Raw genomic sequence first — 23,233 nt, 5'->3', positions numbered from 1 at the left:
AGATCATTTATGCACCTACTGTTGAAATTGAAGAGTTATTTTCCATTATCCCTATTACACTAAAAAAAGAGTTGAGTTACGTCAACTAAATATGTTTTTCTCAACACATGATTTGGTTAAAGGTGCATGTTTTTTACAATTACCAAATCTTGTGTTGAGAGAAATAGTTTTAGCTGAACCTTCCTATAAATGTATAATCTGTATTAAGATTAGGGCCATTCCACTCTGACTGGTGGGAAATTTCACTCCCGAATGTGATCAATTGTTAATTATAATTATGTATGCCGCCGGAACTAATACAACAGCGAAAAATATTTTTTGACATAGAACAACTAATGTATAAAATTGCTTTAACAAAAATATCGAACGCTTTCTGATTTTTATGTAACTATCATTTGAATGAATGTGAATGGTGGAACACTAAAAAACTCCATTTTACTTTTGTGCACTCAAAAATGAATTTTAGCCAAAATGCTGAATTTTTACGAAAAATGTTTTGGTGTTGGAAAATATGAACTACATACACGGTTTCGTTTTCAGTCAAAATTCGGCTTATATAATCTTCATAGAAATATTAAAAAATATTTTCATTTGTGACTGGTGAGATATGTCCTTATGACTGGTGTAAAGTAATTATGTATGAAGTAAAAGTTTCCATACACAAAAATTACATCTTCTTTTAATTTTTTAATATTTTTCAACAGATTAATGAAATGTAGTAATTTAAAAAGAGGTTACAACCATGGGCGTAGCCAGGTAGGGGCCGGGGGTGCTCGAGAGATTTCACACAAAATTAAATTTTTAAATAATTCTTAATAGTATTAGTAAACGTGCTGTATGTACAAACATACATATAAAATGAAAAATTGCATTCGAACAATTAATTCACTTTAAATACATATGTNGCCCCGCCCCCCCCCCCCCTAAATTTCATTCTGGCTACGCCGATGGTTACAACTTTTACTTGGAATGATCCATTAGCTAATAAGCACTCACTTCCTTAGCAAAGTTTCTAAACGTAAAAAATTAATAAATGTTGGAAAAGGAACACAATCCTACAACATTCATTTCAATTAGCATTGTTACTGTTAACTACCCTTATAGCTTAGATTTATAATAATTCTACGAAAGTAAAAAAAAATGCCCATCAGTTTTCGATTCAGTTTTAGTAGAATATTGTGCATGTTTGAATTAGCTTAAAATTTCGTTTCAGATTTTTTTCGTTGACTGCGGTAAAAATCCATAGTAAATAGGAAATGAGCAACACCGCTAACAAAAAAAAACTCTCAACAACCAAAGAGATTTCACACAAAATTAAATTTTTAAATAATTCTTAATAATATTAGTAAACGTGCTGTATGTACAAACATACATATAAAATGAAAAATTGCATTCGAACAATTAATTCACTTTAAATACATATGTATGTATGTATGTACTTATAAAAAATTAGCCGTTAGCGAAAAACTAAACGCAGTTTCGTTTTCCAACTTACTTCCGTTTTTTCTCCGAAACTACTCTTGCCAGCACTTGACAGTAGACAGCTGAATTAACAGCAACAGCTGATCGAATTTGTCAAAGATGACATAACAAGAAAAATAAGAACAAAACAAAAAACGCTGTAAATTCAACATTTGCTCTAGTGAGATTTCTATCAAAAAATTCTATATTTAATTAATTCGCAATGTTAATACTACGCCAATGGCGTCAAGTAAATGGAGCAGCTGTAGGCTTCTCCAACTCTATTCAAGTAGGTTGCAAAGCGAACTTATACCGGCCACCGCGTACCAACACCCGGCATATGGCTATAACTGTTGGAGCTGCTGATCCCAAGGGTATGTTAGAAATAAACGGCAAATCTTATCCCACTGACTCTTGGACGAATGTGACGCCAAAAATATTGTCTTACTTGGGTGCCAACAAACATCTGCAGCGCAATCATCCACTCTCGATTCTTCGACAAAGGATTGTTAACTATTTCTATAGCACTTTTAGAAACTCCCGCGGCAATCCTTTATTTTCAGTGTATGATCAATTGAGTCCTATTGTTACAGTGGAACAAAATTTCGATAATCTACTATTTCCTACTGGTCACGTCAGTCGTGCCAAATCCGACTGTTATTATATAAATCAACACCAGTTGCTACGCGCTCATACCACAGCACATCAATCGGATTTGATTGCGTGTGGATTGGATAACTTTTTAGTGACGGGTGAGGTGTATCGCCGTGATGAAATCGACAGCACACACTATCCAGTCTTCCACCAATTGGATGCCGTGCGTCTAGTTACGAAAGACATACTCTTTGGACGTAGTCAAGATTTGGAAATTTTCGAAGCTGATTGGCAGCTTCAAACTAAAAACTATGCAACGCCGCAAACATCTTCAAAGTGTTTGGATCAAGCAAAGCAAGCCTGCCACACACTAGAAGCTGTCAAGTTAATGGAACATGAAATGAAGGACGTACTGTTGGGACTTGCGCGGGATTTATTCGGCACGCAACTGGAATATCGCTGGGTAGATACATATTTTCCTTTTACACAACCATCTTGGGAACTAGAAATACTTTATAACGGTAAATGGCTGGAAGTACTTGGCTGCGGCATTGTGCGGCATGAAATACTTCACAGATCAGGAGCCCATAACAATATAGGCTATGCTTTCGGTTTGGGTTTGGAACGGCTAGCAATGGTGCTTTTCGATATACCCGACATAAGATTGTTTTGGTCGAACGATAGCGGCTTTCTTAAACAATTCAATGAAGAAAATCTCTACAAGTTAACGAAGTATAAACCTGTATCCGTATACCCTCAGTGCAAGAATGACCTCTCATTCTGGCTGCCATCCGGTGTGGAGGTAGATGCTGGTTTTGCAAGCAATGATTTCTATGATCTTGTGCGTTCAGTCGCTGGTGATGTGGTCGAACAAGTGAGCCCTGGAATTATATTGACAATTTAACGTGCTTTACTAATGTTCAATATGGTTTTTTCTAGATCAGCTTGGTAGACCGTTTTAAGAGTCCGAAAACTGGCAAATCCAGCGTATGCTTCCGTATTGTTTATAGACACATGGAGCGCACTTTAACGCAAGCTGAAGTTAATGAAATACACAAACGCATAGCAGATGCTTGTGTTGAAGCGTTTCACGTTGAAATTCGATAGGGTAGGCGAATGTTGAACCCATAATTTTTAGTTGTTAAAAAAAAAATAGCGGTTGTGTTAAGGAAACTTTAGTAAAGTAAAATATGATGTCATTGACGAGGAGCGTGGTGAGGAGTTTCTGAATAAAGAGTTTCAGGCTATTTGACGCTTTCGCATTTCTGTCAATGTGTTCGAGGTTTAAAACAAATTATAAAACATTAGGTGAAAAGCTTGTACCAGTAATTATCAATATTTTTGGACTTGACGGTAAATACNCAGGCTATTTGACGCTTTCGCATTTCTGTCAATGTGTTCGAGGTTTAAAAAAAATTACAAAACATTAGGTGAAAAGCTTGTACCAGTAATTATCAATATTTTTGGACTTGACGGTAAATACTTTTATTCATAAACGGTTAATCCAATATAAGTAAAATTTAAATATCAACAAATCGCGATCATCGTTGCTAAAGTTATGGAAGCGGTGTAAATTAAAATCACAATCAGTATATATCTGGACTCGNAAATCTGGGTCGTTCCGGTTACGTAGACCCGACTGTCGTGGGAACGGGTAAATACTTTTATTCATAAACGGTTAATCCAATATAAGTAAAACATATATTCAACGGCTAAATTTGGCAAAAATTTAAATATCAACAAATCGCGATCATCGTTGCTAAAGTTATGGAAGCGGTGTAAATTAAAATCACAATCAGTATATATCTGGACTCAGAGCTAGGCATTATTCGAATATACTGTTATTTAAACAATTCCAAATAAATAATTTAGTCATTCGCGAATTAAATATTCATTCATTTACGAATGAATTGTTCGTGAACATATTTCTTATTCGTGATTTGATTCGTTATTTAAAATAGTTTTTAAAAACTTGGTTTATAACTGAGCAACGATTAAGAGCTTGCCTTAAATTTCTTTTATTAAATTTTTCGCTTTTAGATATTTCTACTCGTCAATTTTTTATTTTCTAAATTCGTTTGATTTTCTGCTAATTTTTAAGTATTTGAATGAATAAGGTGGCATCCTTTCTTTTCCGTAGAAGAAATGTGGCGCAAACGTCACCTGCTGTAAACCGGCTGATATATTTGTTGTGGCACGCACCATAGTCCAGAGGGATTTTTATAAATTATATTATTTATTTATACCAAGGAGTGTTGAAACAAAGACCTACAAATAAAAATTTAACTTTTGTTTGCTTATTGCACAGGTGTGAATATACATACACTCTATGCGCCACCGGGAAGGCTGATCATTTCCACATAACAGCGATTACTTGACCAGCTGACCGGTGTTTAACGTGAAATTATTCAATTTATTCAAAATATATCCAATTTCAGCAATTGCAGTATATTTGGGCCACAGTGCAGCGCAACTACCATAACCTTAAATAAATAAATAATTAAAATCTTAAATGAACGGAGTGCTGACTCAAAGTAATAACGTCATCAACAGTATCGCTCAGTAATCGTGCTATAGTTACTTTGCTAGTATGACTGAGAAAATAACAAAATTAGCACTAGCAAGTCGTGTGATTATTTTGGTATTGCAGCTGTTTGCCAACCACCTGCTGCCGGATCATAAACCAGACGTATTCCGTGCACCGATTGCACAACCAAAACAGCAGCATTTAGAAAAGCTTGATACATCCACATACCATAGTGCAAATGCCACCAATGCTGCTTGGCTTGATCGCACAGTGCAATTTTGCCTAGGCGGCTTGCGACACTGGGATGGGGAGTATTTTCTACATATCGCAGAATACTCATATTCTTACGAGAACACGCTCGCCTTTTACCCCCTCTTTCCATTGGTAGTACGAGCTGGTGCTAATGCACTTTACGCCTTAAATATGGGTGTGTCGTTGAGGAGCTGGTGCTTGGTAATAGCAGTGCTAGTCAATGTTTTTTGTTTCTGCAAGGCGGCGAATGCTCTCTACGCTCTCACTCAACGTATATTCAAGGATCCGAATAAAAGTTGGAATGCAGCCTTGCTTTTCTGCTTCAACCCAGCATCCATATTTTTTACTGCCGCCTACTCAGAGGCACTCTTCTGTTGGCTTTCGTTGCATGTAATGCTGGAATGCGTTTCCGAATTCCGTTTTGTGCGCACCACCGTCACGCTCGCGCTATCAGTTGTAAGCCGCTCGAATGGTCTGCTAAACGCAGGATATCCCATATACTTTATGTTGCGCCATAGCATACTCAAGTCATATCATCGTTGTTTTGCTGCACTGAAGCTAACATTATGCCTGCTCGGTGCACTATTGCCACTTACCTTCTTCTATTTCTATGCATTCGAACAATTCTGTGTGCCGGAGCGCACAGTGGCGCATACAACGGCTGTGTTGGATTATGCGCGGCAGAAAAATTACATATTAGCTGGCCATCGGATGCCGGAAAACTCGCCGTGGTGTGACAAGACATTTCCATTCCCTTACTCCTACATACAATCACACTACTGGAATGTTGGTTTCCTACGTTACTACGAACTGAAGCAATTGCCGAATTTTTTGTTGGCATTGCCTGTCGTTGCGTTTCTACTTTATCACTGTTTCAAATATTTAAGACATTTCTTGAGTGCACTGCTGCCACGTTATCCCATCGTACAAATCCTGAAGGAATATAAATCGCTACCATTCGTGCTGCATGCGCTGCTGCTCACATTATTTTGCACTTTTTTCGTGCATATACAAATATCGACGCGCTTGCTGTGCTCAGCCACGCCTTGTCTATATTGGTTTGCAGCCGATCATTTACCAAAGACATTTGATCAGATCAAGTTGCGTTCGAAAGCCGGCTCCATATTAGTGTGGTTCACAAGTTACTATTTAATTGGCACAGCGCTATTTTGCAACAACCTGCCATGGACGTAAAGCTTCACAAATGAGAGCGGTAGTGCCGTTGTAAAAGTGTGAAGAGACGGTGAAAAGATAGTAAGTGCACATTTGCATATTCTTTATCAAAATAATTATTGCTTATGTATATATGTACAGATTTCAGGATTGACTGTGCGATTGGATAGCTTAAAGGATGCTAATACTCGGTACTATACATCTTCATTTAATCATTGGCACAAACTTTAGAATTAGCTGTACATTAATACAAACTTCGCCGACAAACCAAAAAGCAATTGAAATTAAAATTAACTATCAATCAAATTGACTAACTAAATTAACGTTTATTTCTACGTTTATATTAATTTATTTATTTTATGTTAAAAGACATTGTACGCGCATAGCCTTACAATAATGATATATATATGTCTGGGAGAAGCAATACGTTTTTAACGAAAACCTACTGCAAGACTGCGTGCCAAAAAAATTACGTTTTTGATTGAAGTTATGATAAAACTTTAAAACTACACGTGAACAGCGAATTTTCTGCCCATCTTAATGGAATAGCATAGCAATAAAGAAACATACATACTTTAAGTAGCTTCTATTTCAAATCGAAATTTATTTAATACAAATTTCTGTGTAAAATTTTTGAATTGCGCATGGTGGTTTAGGCTTAAACTATTTAGCTTTAAGAGACAAATCAGCAGTGCGCTTTTCAAAAGAAGTTAATTAAAATATGTATTTAAAAATTTATTCATTAATGAAAATAAATTACATGTAAAATGCTTTGATTTACAAAACAAGTCATTTTTAGAAAAAAAACAAACCGACCTAAACTCTCATATAAAAAAAATATATACATATATATATCTCATGATCCACTAATCAGATCTTAACCAGACCACCTCTGAGACACTACCTTTCCGATGCAAAAAGAATTATCGAAATCGGTTGAAAAGTTATGCGGTTACATATGTACATAAAAAAATATTCCGACGAACTGATAACCTCCTTTTTTGGAAGTCGGTTAATAAGACTAATCGTTTTTCTTAAAATAGCACACTGCCTCCAAAGTGCTCGGGGTGTACTGATGAGATCGCCATATTTCCTTTGGTGCTATATAGTGATTTAGAACCGTCCACAGAAGCCAATATAAAGTACGAAGGCGCGACGACAGAGTCAAAATATCATGGTTTCCGTATCACAACAACATCACTTAACGCCATAAACACTCAGATAACTCGTGGCCTAAACCGCAACCTCCTCTGTGAGAGAAATATCCTAGTAGCGTTGGATGTCAAAGGCGTTAGATACCGTCAGTCACTGCACGCTAGAGAGACATAGAGGCCCCCTCTATATACTATGTACTATATTTCCAAGCTTCCTAAACCACCAGAGGGAGTCTCGATTGTCTCTTACGCTCACGATTGTTCAATAATGGCGTCTGGGAATGGAATTGATGACTTGTGCTCGAAAGTAAACGGTTACCTCTCCGAGCTTCACTGCCAGGAGCCAACCCTCTCCCCTACAAAATCCTAAGCTACCCTGTTTACCGCTGGGTATTCACGTTGATGGCACACCAATTTCGGCGGTGAATAACCCGAAAATACTCGGAGTAACTTTCGACAGTCTACTCTCCTTCTCTGCGCATACAACCGCAATTGTCAACAAAGTACAGAGCCTCAACAAGGTCCTCAAATCGCTAGCCGGCAGTACCTGGGGCAAAGACAAAGAAACGTTGCTGGCCGGTTCTAAATTACGCAGTGTGGTCGCCGGGGACCAGTAGGACGCAGTGGATGAAGCTACAGACGACCCAAAACACAGCACTGGACAGCGACTGGATGCTTTCTGATATCGCCAGAACATCACCTGCGTGACGTGGTGAAAATGCTCCCTCAGTAGGGAACCATGCTTGCTGTGTCCGGCATGCGAAGACACACCCCACACTCGAAACATCTCTTCGCATGCACACAAAACCCCACACAGCTAACGCCTCTGTCCCTGTGGACAGACCCTGTAGAGGTTGCACGCTTCTTGAGTCTTCCGTTAGTTGAGCTTAATGACTGAGATACTAGTCGATCTACTAGCGAGGTTATTCTTGCCGACACCCGAAGACTTCAAAAGAAAAAACAAGTTCTCAGTGAGGTGGGATTGGAGGTGCGTGGAACAGTCAGCTCGGACAATTACTTTCCTGCAACCCAGAAGCGCAGCTTGCCAGTCGTAAAGGAGTTGTGTGCCATTTCGACAACATTAGACCGTACAAAATCTGATAACATAAATTGAAAATTCCCAAACCGCAGAAATGTTCGATTGTAACACTCGAGAATATACATACTTTGTTTGGTTTTTTATTAATATATTTTTACACAACTATTATAAACATGTACTACATACACATATAGTGATGGCGCAGATGGTGGTATTTTATTACATAACAGTCACATACAATTCGCAACTTTTTGGTATTTCTAAAAATTGTTCACGTGTTTATAAACTATTCAAATTCACGCTTCGATTAAAGAAATAAATGAACGAAAAACACTAAAAATTAAAGATAGCCAAAATTAAAATTCACTGCAAAAAGAAATAAAAAAAATAAAAAAAACATACTGAAGCACTACTTTAAAAGTGACAATTTCATTTTTGTATATAAAAAAGTAATTGGTATACTATAAAATCCTATATATATTCTTGCATTTCCTTTGCTTTAAATTCCTGTGATGTTTGCGAGCTAACAAGGCGACCTAAACCAGTGGGTAGCTGGATGCTGAAGCAATACCGCATTGATTTTGCTTGTTGCGCGCCATCTTAATGTAACCCTTATCACCCCAAGTGGTGCCCCAAGAATTCTTCACCAGCCAATACTCTTGACCGCTGGCATCGGTACCATAGCCGACCACCAATACACCATGATCCAATTGCTCTGCATCACAAAGTGGCTCAACATAAATACCCTCGGAATAGAATTGGAATGACTCATGCGAAGCATCGATAGCTACGGAAACTGGACCGATCGTCGCAACAGCTTGCTTCATTTTCTCCTCATCACCGGCCGGAATGTCGACGAAACCGCGATCGGTTGCGCCCACAGTAGACGGGTTGTAGTGGCAGGAATCGTCAATACCCTCATAAGGATAAGATTTCTCGGTATCAATACCGCCATTGTCTTTAATGTAACGGAAAGCGTTGTCCATCAGACCACCATTGCAGCCATTGTTGCCATATTTGCTTGAGCAATCGATCAAATTTTGTTCGGATAGCGAGGTGAGAGCATTTGATTTACGGAAATGTTGACCCTCGAGTGCGCCAGTGGTGGAGAATGCCCAGCAGGAACCGCAGTGACCTAATATGATGAAGCGATTTTGTAAATAAATACATACGCAATTTAGAAAAATTGTGTGCTTTAGGTACCTTGATCCTTGATATCGGTAACAGCGCCATGGTCACGCCAGTCCACAGATTTTGGTACAGTCACATGGGCAGGTGAAATGAAAGTAGCACCACGGAATTTGCCATTAGCGCTATTGATAAAAGAAGAAACAAGAATATGAATAATATGTATGTATATAGTTGTATTAAAACAAAAAATTCTAGCTATCGTCTTTTTTCAGGCGATTATAGGCGCCTTAAGCAGGAATCACACGATTTGTAATTTTGTAAAGATTTGTAAATGTTGGTAGTCACAGAGTCGTGTTGCCTAGAAATTTTTATCGAGAATAAGATCAGCTCAATAAACACTTTCAAAAACAACACCACTCCGTAACTGTGAAAATGTACAAATCGTGTAATGCCTGCTTTATTGTTTTCCACAATGCTTTGTACTCACCGCAGCTGTTTTCTCAGTGTATTGTTGAAGCCATTCATGGTATCACGGAATTCGGTGTGCAACATATCGGAATATTTGTTTACTCCCATTTTGAATGGTACTTTGCCGGCAGCATACAGTTGATTGTGTTTGGCTATCTTCATTTTGTTCTCATTAAATATTTTAAGACGGAAACGCTCTTCCACTTCGTTAGAGTAACGCTTATTATGCTCCATCTATAAATAAAGCAAAGTAAAAAAAAAGAATGATTAGTATTTAGGGCGCTTAGTGATGCTATAGAAGAAAGATGTACATGTACAAAAAATGCCAAATAAAAATGCTGGCTTAAGATTTGAGAAAATCTTTTAACATATGTATTTTTGGAAGAAGAAAGTTTAACTTTACTGATAATTTAATTCAATTTTTGATCCTTGAATTCATCTGCAAATTGTGTACGCTTATAAGGCAAAACCAAGCTAAATTCTAAGAGCCCTGTTACATGATATGTATTTGCATATCGTTACCTTGATATAGAAAGGCCCTAACTTATATAGTCGTTGAAATGCAAAAAAGCCGTAACTAACTAAAAAATTTTATTGCTTTAAATGATGTGCGGACTTATCATTTGATTAAGTGCATCATAATAAATCAAAAAGGGAATTTTGGATTTATACTTAGTATCGTCTTTTTGTATTCCAGCGACGATGTGAGATAAGGCCTTTCTATATTAAGGTAACGATATGTAAATGCTACTTTTGTGATACGTTCTAATATATGGTACATAGGAGTAAATACAAAAAAGTAGCATTTACATACATATGCAAATACATATCGTGTAAGAGCCCTGTAAGCAGTTATAAGTACAAAAGTAGTCAACGGAATAAAAAAAAACGGATGGAAAAAAGCTACATCGTTTTCCAAAAAAAAAAATCCAAAAAAGGAAATCTTTCTGGCCTACGGGAGAGGTTTTCATGGAAAACAGCACGTGGTAAAGGGCTTGGGGGAAATATGGAAATATTCTATAAGTTTGACAGAACTATAGTACCAGCTTAGAAAGTTATTTTAATAAATATAGTTTACTTCGTTTGGAGGCGTCTTTTGAATACAAAAGTACCTGCCATTAAAGTAGGTCTTGGGTCTGATACTGATTTGCGAAGGAAGATAAATATCTACTCCATTAGCGAAGCGCCAATTAGGGCCTTGGTGGCTCGCTCAAAATTAGTTGGTAAACTCACTCTTGACCTATGTACATATGTATATTCGGACGAAATTTTGTTGACGATTCTGAAATTTCGTCAGAACAAAGTATATGTCCGTTTTGTTTTTTTTTTGAAAATCAATACTAACTTAAAGAACGGAACATGTTAAACATTTTTTTTTTTGACAAAAATTCTGTTTTTGATGTAAAAAATTGTTGCAAATTCTTGCTGGATAAACTTTCGTCAGGAAGAACTTGCAAGCAGAGTTCAGGCACATGGTTACATTTTTGCCGACAATAATCTGAGTAAACAAGTTCTTTAAATTTCAAAATGGATAAACTAGAGCGATTTGCTAATGAAAATTTTAAGTAAATATTTGTTTACTTAGAGCCATTTTCTCAGTGTTGACAAAATGTTAATCTGATTAATGATTAAAAATTAAAAACTAAAATGTTAATCGCGATTAACGGTTAAAATTAATTAATGATAATTTTTTAATCGTTAATCATCGGTTGTGATTACGATTAATAAATTTTAATCATTAATCTTTGATCCAATTTAAAAAATCTGATTAAGTGGCCTAGTTTGTCCGAATTTGAAATCAAAAACCAATTTTAGTGATCCTTTTGTGTTTGACGCTTATAAAAACACGTAATATATATTCAAAAAAATAGGTATTATTATAAGTAATACATAAACTATAAATTTTTTACAGCCCATCGCACATGGGCCGAGAGAATTTAAAGCCTACTTTGCATATAGACTGCTGGTAATAGATAACAAAATTGCTTACATTGATGAGGGGAATCGGTTTAGCCGCACCCGATTTATTGACCTTATGTGCACAAGACAATTCCAGCCTAAATTAATTAATCACTACCTATCTACTTATCGAATCAAGGGTTAATGATTAAAAATTAATATTTTTAACCAAGATTACGATTAACCGATTGAATTTAATTTAATTGATTAAAAAATCGATCGATTAGTGCCGTAGGCAAAGGCAACATGAAAAACGACAATATGAAAAACAAGCTTCAAAAGTACAAGTCGTTGGTTAAATCCCAACGAGTTATGGGGCTTTATTAGCGATCTGTCTGAAACATGTATTATAACAACCTTCTAATCGGTTAGAAGTCCGCACCTCGCTTGATTTGTTATATGGCCTTTATTGATCACTTTTATGGGGCTTTCCCAAGATACGACCTATCATCAATGATACAGTAGCGGAATCAGCTGTATGTGTATACTTCCATGTTTTCTTTTTGGCAATACAGATAACCGAAGACCACCAGCAAGTTTACAACCTAATTTCTACTTACTGCTTATCAGAAACTTTGTATCCCAATTTTTCGTGCCTTCATTTATCTCAATATCCCGCTGTCAATTAGTATCCATAAATTTATCAATTCAATGGCGCTCCACGGGTTGTAAATCGTGAGTCAAGATTTATCAGTATATACATATATATGTACATACATACGCATGCTGTACCTAATTTAATAAAAGCTTACAGCAATAAAATATGGCAAGCAAGCGGGATTGTGTATCAGCGTCACATTGGATCCACAGTACAAGCTATGTATATATGTATGCATTTAAAAAGCGGATCAATTATTTAAAACTAGCTAGAAATGTTAAATATATCGAAACTAGTTATGTATTATCTATAAATTTTTATTTATCGAAGTTGTCGACAAATTGTATCGATAAATATAAATATAAGCACAAATACATCAAGTAATATGTACGTATAAGGGTTCAGCTGAGGTCAAAATAATAGCAGTGAGGAGAACTAACTATGTATACTTATTACAAAAAATATACGCTAACACAACGCGGAATAATGGTTGAGGAACACTTTTCCAGGCCGTTTGATTTCTCGATTAAAAGATTTCGGTTGGGGAGAAAATTTTTACTTGCAAGAATTTGCAGCTCTGTCGGGTTGTTACGCTCTCGAATTCGCTCTCTCTTGCAAATATTTTGGGTTATTGTATGCAGTAAAAACTTGCGAGTACTACATGGTAACAATTCGTAAAAAATTGTTGATATTGAATGGACCCAATGAATCCATGTGACCCCACGAACACATCCCCAAAGTCGTTTTCCTAGGTTAACTCGAATGAGCGAGATATTTGCAAATTATTTTTTTATAAATAAAAAGTTTCATTCACAATTTGAAAATTTCGGAAAAAATTTTATTGATTTTGCTCTGGATTCTCTAATTTTTCAGAATCATTTTCAGTGTTGCCGCCACGTAAAAATAAAATAAACTACGGAAATGAATTGCTTGTGTTCCACTATTATAGAAATGATAGAATTTAAAAATCTGATGAAAAATTAACGTTTTAAAGATCTTATTAATAAAAAATATTAATTTGTAAATATTTTGCTTATTCGAGCCAACCTAGAAAAACGCCTTGGAGAATGTGATAATGGGGTCATATAGAATCATTATTAGCTATAATTTTCCGGGAGCAAGAAAGTTGATCAAAATTTGTCTCACAGTGTTTTTGTCTCTCCTGAACGTTAGGGATTTTTCCGAGTTGTGACTTCGTTTGATTAAGGGTGCGATATGCCATTTTCTTCCATTTGCTTATTGATCCACCCTCGTAAGTGCTAGTATATAATAATGCGTAAACAAACAACTTGTTCTGAAGTACGCGGAAAGCGGTTGGAAGATATGCATTTCAATTAGCATCTGACTGATGCATTTAATAACTCTCCTGACGACGGCGACAATGCTGATAATGCCAATAATGATGCTGCACTTGTTGTAATCTCGCCTAGATGGGTATTTCAAATGTAAATGCTAGTAAGCGCAGAGAAAAAAGTATAAGCCACATGCATACATACATACATATTTATTTAGTATCCCTGCAGTGAAAAGCCAAGCCAGTCAGTAAAAATACTAGTTCATTAACTAATAGCCGTCCTCGATTCGCCAACAGTTAGCGAGTGGCGAAACGAACGAACTCAATGAGGTACAACCAGTGATCGGACTTGAAAAAAAAATTGTATGGTAGAATCTGGAAAAAATGTGGTCGATTTCAAAAAAAATTTGGTAGATCTCAGATTTTAGATCAAACTTTGTACAAAAATTAAAAAAATTCTGCAAGGTTTCACCTAAATTGCAAACATTTTAATTAGAATCTAAAACAGAATTAATTTTAGCAAAATAAAGTGCAAGATTGAAGTTGCTAAAAATTGCGTTGTGTTTTGGAAATTTTTTTCCTTGGCAGTTTCGATCATATTTTGAAAGATTTCTGCAACCTTGCGGAGTGCTGCCAGCTTTTCTTTTTATCACATCAAGATGTGGCCAACAAATGTGGCTCGTTCCAGAAACCGCTACTTGGGATTTGTCGATTTTGACAATTCTCAAGTATAAGTAAACAACGCTTTAGAAACTTTAGATGCACTGAATTTGTTGTTATTTGACAGCTATTTTCTCATTCCGCAGATGGCTTCAGCGTAGCAACATCGTCAAATTTGGTGGCAAATACAAATTTAGCCTGCAAATCTGGAACCTTCTTGTTTGGCGACATTTTACAAATGAAAAAGTATGCTGTCAAATGCTCAGTCAATAAAACTCTATCTCGCTTGCGAGAAAAGAAGTACAACGCCTGCGATATTTTCACGCATGTGAAGACAGCTGGTTACAAATGTAGGCTGTAGCATCTCGTGAAGACTACCGGTTCTGGTTCTGAGATCGCAGATTCGAATCCGCTTGGAGGTCGTTAAGATTTTTATACCCGGGCATATGCATAATACGGTTGTTTGTAACAGGCAAACCGAAGCGAGATAGATANTCTGAGATCGCAGATTCGAATCCGCTTGGAGGTCGTTAAGATTTTTATACATATGCATAATACGGTTGTTTGTAACAGGCAAACCGAAGCGAGATAGATATAACAAATGTATACATAAATGATCAGAATGAAAAGAGAAATCGATTAAGCGGCGACTGTCTGTCCGTCCGTCTGTGCACACGATAACTCGAGTCAAAATTGAGATATCTTAATGAAACTTGGTACGTGCACTTCTTTCGGGCGTAGGACGGATGGTATTTGAAAACTGTGATATTTTAGTAACTACTGGAGATTATGCACTCAAATTGATATTTACAATGATTTCTATACTAAAAATAAGAATATTATAAATTTTTGGAAAATGGGCTGCACCAATTTCTTGCAGACTTGGCACAGTTTTTGGCCTTCGTACAGCATACCAAATGGCTGAAAATTTTTAAAATCGGACAATAACCACGCCCAGATCCCATATACGGTAATTTAGAGAAATACGAAATCTTCGATAAATCAGTAAATATTGAAGCAAATTTATTCAAAATTGATGCTAGCAACAATTCTTTACCAAGAAATACGTCTATGATAAAATTTTGGAAAATGGGCGTGGCACCGCCCACTTATGATCACATATATGTATCTCGGTAACCGTTCTACCAATTTGTACCAAACTCGCAATGATTATTGGGCTTGCTACATAAAAGCAAAACACTGAAAATGAGTGAAATCGGACTAAAATTACACCCACTTTCTATATAACGGTAAATTTCAGAAATGCGCAAAACTTCAATATTTCGAAATTTAATGACGCTAATTTACACAAAATTGGTACACCCCGGCTTACCATGTAGCGGTAACTTTCGGGAAGGTCAAAAACATATATTTAATACTTGCGCCGGGTATCTAATGTTCGGCTTTGCCCAAACTTAGACTTTCTTGTTAAAATTAAATCTATGTAAGTTAATATAATTATGTATTTTTTTATTTATATATAAATAACTAATTTGAAAATCTAGTTCCATTGCAGATAAAAAATACATATGAAAAGTAATACTTGTGCCATAAAAAAATTATTAAAATTTTTTTTAATTAACTTGAAAAATTACAATAAAATTCCCGAATGAGAAGTAAAAAATAAAAAATAAATAAATAAAAACTAACCAAATTTCCCCTGCGCCAGGAATCGAGCCTTGGACCTCAGAATACCCACGTCAGTGCTTTGTTTTGTCGGACAATGCCAACAGTCGCAAGCAAAATGGCATACTTATTCTTTTCACGGAGTGTGAATTGGCAGACTAACTCATCAACTGGTATGATGCTACTAGTATTTCTACTAGTAGATGCTGATGCACAGCCTGACAATTGACATTTCCTAAGACATCGCCATGTTAAAAATACCAGTCGCTAACATTGAAAAAGAATGGAACGTGAACTAGTTGGGCTGAAACGCAAACTGGTAGAATTCTAGTTCACAACTAGTAGCTTTCCCTGCAGGGATATGACACATTCTATGTATGCCCAACACCTATACTTAGACTATACTTGTTAACCTGTTAGCACGTAGGGCTTAGTTCATTTAAGAACATTTTGATTAACTCACTACCAAGTATTGCAAATAGCGCCAGCGCGATGTGTGTTTCGTGTTTTTTTGAGTGTATCGATAAGTGCAGTCACTTTTGCGATTAGCCTTAGTTTATCAAGTAGTTGAAAGATTAGCATTGTAGTATATGAATAAAACAAAGTATGTGCAATAAATGAATCAATCGAGTCTGTTACACGAGTGATCTTTGAAGTGGTCTTATCAGCACCACTTCACAACAATGAATAACCGAAAACCCTGCCAATAGAAGTATGCATGTCAATTATGTCATTAAGAACATAGCTTTAGCATTTATGAGGACAAAGCTTAACATGTCGGGGTAGTTTAAGAGTATCGCACGTAATACCTGCTATCTACAAATTTATATTTAACAGTAACTGAATCTTATCAAAATTAAGTAGGCGACGGTTTTGTTTGAATTTGGCATTGCAAAAAAAAATCCGCCGTTTTAAATCACGAGAATAAAACAGACATTTGTTGCTTGTGATAATTTCTTTTAAAACGGCACACGAAGATTAGATTGACTGCAGTATGTGTACGTAGGGCCGCCAAGAGTGAATCCGGGTCCGGTAGTAAACATGTGTGGGCCTCCATCCGCACAATTTTTATTTTTTTTTTCTAAACGAATTTCCATCGCTCTCGCTACATACTTGTTCAGGGATTTTGGAAAAAAAGTACTATTTACTTTTTTTTGTCGTAGTACGTTGAGTATAATTTCTTGAATAAAAAGTTTCTCAAAAGAGAGAATTGTTTTTGCACAGATCAAAATGAATGCATAGAATAGCTTTTATTGTTTTAGCCAAAATGATAGAGGTACGATTTTTTCTGGCCGAATTGGCGGTTGTTTTGACTGCACATGTATTACGACGTTATCACGTTTTTCCGAGCATGGGAATGACCATACAATATTAGCATGTGTACGTACAAAATATGCTTTCACATTTACTAGAATTTATAATACACAGCTATATATATATATTGAATACTAAAATTTATCAACATAAAAGATATTATACATTTTTCTTCCAAATTAATTTTCCGAGAAATCTGGGCCCTTTTGAAAACTTTGGGCCCGGAGGTAGCAGTCCCGACCCCCTCCTGATGCCGGGCCGATCCGTAAATACTTACGGTGACTCAAAAAAATGACCACGTGTTGATTTTCTTCAAATATTCGTAACGTTTTTCGAGATAATTTTTTTTTTTGTTATTTTAATATAAAGATATTATCTAAGCTTTAACCAAAACCATGTAAATCACAGTTTCAAACTTTATAAAAAATTTAGAAAAATTCAACAAGTTTTCATTCAAATTTAAACTTTTTATTCTGAATTTTTAGAAAATTTTTGGGTATGCAGTTTTATAGCCCACACCATTTTAGTTCAATGAAGTGCAAGTTTCAAACGGCTAAAAAAATCGCGTTGATTTTTGAGATTATTTTTTTTTTTTGTGACGCATTTTTGCATTTCCTTTTATATAAGTATGAATTTCTTATGAAATAAAACGCGGGAGACCGTCAGCAACAAAGTTTCGAAATATCAACGCAAGTTTTTGGAAATTGCGTTTGTTATATTAAAAACCTTAAAAAGTAGCCTAAAAAAAAATTCTCAAAAATCACGATTTTGGCTGAAATAACAAAAAATAAATCATCTCGAAAAACATTACGAATATTTGAAGAAAATCAACACGTGGTCATTTGTTTTAGTCACCGTATTTAATGCGCAAGATTACAGGGCTGAACGCGTAGATCGGCGTTAAAAAGGGGGTGTAAAATAGTAATTTATTATTGATTTAATGGCAATGAAATACCAACCGATTTGATAAAAAAATAACTAATAAATGTCTGAGCGATTATGCACGAGTGCACTTATGTGTGAACTCACATGACTATTTAAGCGTTATGGATAATATGGCGAATTTTTAGTGATATACATACTGGGTTAATGAACATTCCGTCCGTCCTTCAGATTTGGAACCATAATTTCGTTCTGAAATTTTAAACAATAAAAACTAGTTGAAGTTCCTCCCATGCAACACCCAAATAACATACGTTTCGAAAAGCTAAAAGAATTTGACTTTTAAAACATGTAGCAACCCTCCTGCAGAAAAAATCTTTGATTAAAATATCCAACCAAAAAGCTAACTAAGCTTAGTTAGGTAGGTGTAAAGTCGTGCGGACGTTATCGGGAGTTTGTTTTCTTTACAAGTTTCTATTTAAATATCCACACAAAAATTACTTTCAATACACTATTTTTTTGCCGAACTTCGCAAATTCTTTTTCGTATTCAGGCCAAATAAAAGGAGNCATTACGAATATTTGAAGAAAATCAACACGTGGTCATTTGTTTTAGTCACCGTATTTAATGCGCAAGATTACAGGGCTGAACGCGTAGATCGGCGTTAAAAAGGGGGTGTAAAATAGTAATTTATTATTGATTTAATGGCAATGAAATACCAACCGATTTGATAAAAAAATAACTAATAAATGTCTGAGCGATTATGCACGAGTGCACTTATGTGTGAACTCACATGACTATTTAAGCGTTATGGATAATATGGCGAATTTTTAGTGATATACATACTGGGTTAATGAACATTCCGTCCGTCCTTCAGATTTGGAACCATAATTTCGTTCTGAAATTTTAAACAATAAAAACTAGTTGAAGTTCCTCCCATGCAACACCCAAATAACATACGTTTCGAAAAGCTAAAAGAATTTGACTTTTAAAACATGTAGCAACCCTCCTGCAGAAAAAATCTTTGATTAAAATATCCAACCAAAAAGCTAACTAAGCTTAGTTAGGTAGGTGTAAAGTCGTGCGGACGTTATCGGGAGTTTGTTTTCTTTACAAGTTTCTATTTAAATATCCACACAAAAATTACTTTCAATACACTATTTTTTTGCCGAACTTCGCAAATTCTTTTTCGTATTCAGGCCAAATAAAAGGAGGATTGAAATTTTACATTATCATTTTGAAGTTATGTCTGACGGTGTTCGAATATCGGACCACCTACAGCAGAATATGTAAACAAATATGAAATGTAATAAAATAAAGTAAATAATTAATAAATAAAAAAGTAGAAAGAGCAAAAAAATATTTTGGTTTTCTTAATGATATTTATGCCCAAGAGTATTTGGCTACAAGTTAGTTGACAGTTAATGCAGAGGAAACCAGTTCTCACTATCTTGCGGCCATCGCCCTGCAAAATTAGTTAGTTACGGCCAAAGGAAATAGTTGATAAATAGTTACCACTAGTCGAATGCTAGTTAGTTAGTAGTTAGCTACAAACTAGTCCCATTTCCTGCAGGATAGGTAAAGCCTTGTGAAACCCATTTCGATNTGTGATTTGCGTAAATGCCAACCAGCTGTTTTTGATCAGCTGTTTCCCTGTTGGCAAATTGCTGTTGGCAAAAATTTTTCCAACAGAAACTAACAGCTTCCCCTCAAAATGAAATGTCACTTTGCTCTCTCAATTTCCCCTACTTTGCAAGTTTTTTGCGTACGCGAACGCAAAAACCTGTAAGTTTTGGTTAAACATGAACAATTAACAGCTACGCGAACGAACCTATTATGGACGCTCACACACATCTGTCAAAACTTGTCGTTTACATGCGAATGCTTTGCGTACGCACACAGTTGATTAAAATTAGTTTTCATTCTATAATTCTGAAAGATATTTTAATTCTCTATCTTTTGATGTATCACCTATTGCAAAAGCTTAAGTAATAACGAAGATATTGACGCCCCATTTTTGACAATAGCACGACCCAGATTTACCTGAATGCAACAACAACACAAACTTACAACTTCGAACTGCATTTAAGTACAGTGAAAGTAGAAAAGCACCGAACCTTCCTCTTGGTCCATCATACACAACTCGCATTTCTAAAAACTAGTCAGACCACCTCTTCAAAAAGATACAACTACAGCGAAACATCGGTATAATGAAGTTGAAGGGGTTGGACAACAAATGCTTCGTTATATTTATAGTTTCGTTATGCATACATATATCAAAATTTCAATACAACGAAAAATGTAAAAAAAAATTTAAATAACGAGTCTTCGTTATATAGTCTTTCTTTCTATCGGGACTTTAACCGTCAATATATGTATCCGAAGCTTGTCGATATATTTATAAAGCATTTTGTACAGAAAGTTCTGCAACGAGGTTTTTCCGGGGGCAAAAATTTTGTTATATTGCAGGGCACATTCACCAGGTAGCAGGCAGAGGAGCGAATTTTATTTTTTCGTACATTTTGTCTCCGAATTAGCGTTTTTGTGTAAGTTTTACTCTAAAATGTCAAATTTCGTTAAACTTTTTTGACATTTTCGAGTACAAAATCAACAACAAAATACACGCAGCTTGTTGTTTTTGTTCTGCTGCTATTACCTATGCTATGTGCCTTGGTTATACTGAGTTTTCCGTTTTATCAAGGTTCGTTATATCGAGGTGTCACAGTAGTATTTACATATATACAGAAAAAACTTTACCGCTTTTATATTTATCTGATTGGGTCTTAGCGATGTTTTGCTAGAAATGCAGCTACAAATCTTCTTTAAGTTTCTTTGATGGCGTATAACATTAAAAATCTCAAAGTAACTTATTCAAATTTCGGGTATCAGTCATAAAAATTGTGAAAGTGCTTTTGTACCGAAAAGAATTAAGTCTGAAAATTGAACATGAAAAGAGAAAACTAATTGAATGTGTTTTCATTAGCGCGCCTTACCAAAAAAAGTTGCGGGGCTTTCACCGGAATTATAAAATATATTATAGTTTAAAATATTAATTCAAGTTTCGGTTATTCGTCGAAAGTGCTTTTGTACCGAAATAAATGTATTCTGAAAATTTATCGTTAAAAGGGGAAACTTCTTTGTTGAACTCACTGTTAATATAGTTACATTGGGGTGCCTCGCCAAGAAAGTCGTGGGTTTTTCTACCGGAATTATAAAATTTATTATATTTCAAAATATTAAGATTTGCACGAGCTGAACCTATGTATTTGCAAATACCTCCGCATTTATTTTAGTAAAATTGGTTTTAAAAGTTTTTTAGAAAAATCACCTCAGATGATTGAAGAGTTTAATCTTAAAAGGTTTGCATGCAAATGTTTAAAAAATGTATCGACAAAATCAAAATAACAAGATTTTTGGAGGTATTTTCAAACCGCTCCAGCTCACGTACCTAAATATCAATATTTTTTCATAACTTTTTTTGGGGGGAGGTCGTACACTCAAATTCATAACAAATAAAGAAGACTTTAATTGCTTTATAAAGCGAAAATTTGTATGAAAATGGCACTTTATAGAGCTCTCGATGGCAAAACTGTACGGATTTTTTCTTTTGTATAGGGTGTGATGCACCCTAAAGTACATACATTCATTCATATGCATGGAAGTATGTTTTAAGCATTTTTCGACATACATGGAATTCCACGCACATTTTCCGCTCAATACAAAATACACAGTAAATTCTTCTACGCCAGAGACAAAATCGTGCAGCGCGAAGGTCCCAAAATAGCTGGCAAAGCATTTTACACTACATGTGAAGTGCTACCTACATACATACATACATGTAACAAAAAATACTTTTTATAAAAGACGACTAAAAATAGATGATCTTCTACTAAGTGTGATGTACAGTGTTGCCGTTTTAGCCCTTTGGTGGCTAGATTTAGCTACCACAAACTATTTTTGGCCACATAAATTTAAAATTGTCCCTAGCCCTTTTTTTAGCCCTTTGGAGAATTTACTTATACTTGGCATGAGTTGTATAAATATGCTTAATTTGATCTATTTTTTTTTCATTTATGTAAGAGAGCATCTAGATGCTCTAGGAATATTTCTGCATCAAAAATAAAATTTTGAAAAAAATGTCGCTTACGTTATTTTGGCGGTTAGGGCTCGATATGTATTGTATGTTCCTTACGTTTTTAACATTACATACTGTAAAAGTGTTAAGGGTGTTAACTTATCTATTAACGATTTAGCTATGGTTTAAAATAGATAAGTTTACGGCCCTTAATATGCTTAATTTGTTAAATGGTCCATCAAGTCGATTGACTGTGTATGTTCTTGTGGTGTATAGTTATGTGCTGGTAAGTAATATGCTTCGAGCCTGATGGTACAATCACTTGATGGAACCAGCAAGCTGGTGTCGTATATTTCCCCTTTTATACAAAAAGGTTTTTTGTTGGATGAAATATTTGCTTTTTTTCCGAAGTTCGNAATATTTTTGACGTTGACCACGCCGCCGCCGCAAAGCCTGTCGGCGTAAACCTCTAATATGTATATGTAAATAAAAAAATTTAGCTACCATTTTTAGCCACAACGACTTTCTTTAGCTCTTTTTTTAGCCCTTTTTTTTAAAGGAATTTGGCTACGACTAAAAATGATTCGCGGCAACACTGGTGATGTAAACTGAAATTCATGCGGCAGTTTTGCTTCGGCCGACCAAAAGCACGTGCATTTTGACATTTCGCTACAAGGAAAAATTAAATAAAGCATTACAGCTGTACTGCACAGCTGATGCGCGCCACTGGCACACATTTAAACAATTGTTTAAACACATTTACACGCTTCCATATGTAAGTATGTGCACGTAAGGCTATGCCAACCATGTGCTATCAGCAGCAACCCTTGGCGGTTAATCAAACAAAAACAACAAACATTTGTAGAGCACACACTATCGATTTTCCGCCAAATATGGCCACAGTTACTTCAAACGCTGCGCTTTAACAATGAAAATAACTGCTGATAATTTTTCGGTAATAACCTTAATAAATTTATTTATTGCCATACTTTTTAATCTCTTGCTTATGAATATTACTTAGTACTA

General features: G+C 35.5%; 3 protein-coding genes across 4 annotated transcripts in view; 2 read left to right on the top strand and 1 right to left on the bottom strand.

Annotated features, from left to right (window-relative positions):
* The first annotated feature begins 1,462 nt into the window (after positions 1-1,462).
* On the top strand, positions 1,463-3,384 carry PheRS-m (Phenylalanyl-tRNA synthetase, mitochondrial). Its single transcript, XM_017626916.1, has 2 exons — positions 1,463-2,929; positions 2,995-3,384. The coding sequence occupies exons 1-2, from the start codon at positions 1,685-1,687 to the stop codon at positions 3,160-3,162; spliced, it is 1,413 nt and encodes a 470-aa protein (XP_017482405.1). The 5' UTR covers positions 1,463-1,684; the 3' UTR covers positions 3,163-3,384.
* A 332-nt stretch (positions 3,385-3,716) lies between these two features.
* Positions 3,717-6,518, top strand: PIG-V (phosphatidylinositol glycan anchor biosynthesis class V). The gene is made up of 3 exons (XM_017626915.1): positions 3,717-4,363; positions 4,494-6,088; positions 6,149-6,518. The coding sequence occupies exon 2, from the start codon at positions 4,646-4,648 to the stop codon at positions 6,026-6,028; it is 1,383 nt and encodes a 460-aa protein (XP_017482404.1). The 5' UTR covers positions 3,717-4,363; positions 4,494-4,645; the 3' UTR covers positions 6,029-6,088; positions 6,149-6,518.
* Positions 6,519-8,318: 1,800 nt separating this feature from the next.
* Positions 8,319-23,233, bottom strand: part of LOC108371362 (cathepsin L-like) — a 37,517-nt gene continuing 22,602 nt past the window's right edge. For both annotated transcript variants that reach the window (XM_017626911.1, XM_017626912.1), the window contains exons 3-5: positions 9,819-10,033; positions 9,404-9,513; positions 8,319-9,335 (exon numbers count right to left, since the gene is read on the bottom strand). In XM_017626911.1, the coding sequence (XP_017482400.1) occupies positions 8,737-9,335; positions 9,404-9,513; positions 9,819-10,033 (924 nt within the window). In that variant the 3' untranslated portion in view covers positions 8,319-8,736. The remainder of the gene's footprint in view (positions 9,336-9,403; positions 9,514-9,818; positions 10,034-23,233) is intronic.

This window comes from Rhagoletis zephyria, unplaced genomic scaffold (genome assembly GCF_001687245.7).
Source record: "Rhagoletis zephyria isolate East Lansing unplaced genomic scaffold, Rhagoletis_zephyria_1.1 Rzeph_scaffold_04917, whole genome shotgun sequence".
In the NCBI taxonomy this organism is placed as follows: domain Eukaryota; kingdom Metazoa; phylum Arthropoda; class Insecta; order Diptera; family Tephritidae; genus Rhagoletis; species Rhagoletis zephyria.
Note: the sequence above shows the minus strand (reverse complement) of the source record. Positions and strands in the feature narration are given on the sequence as shown.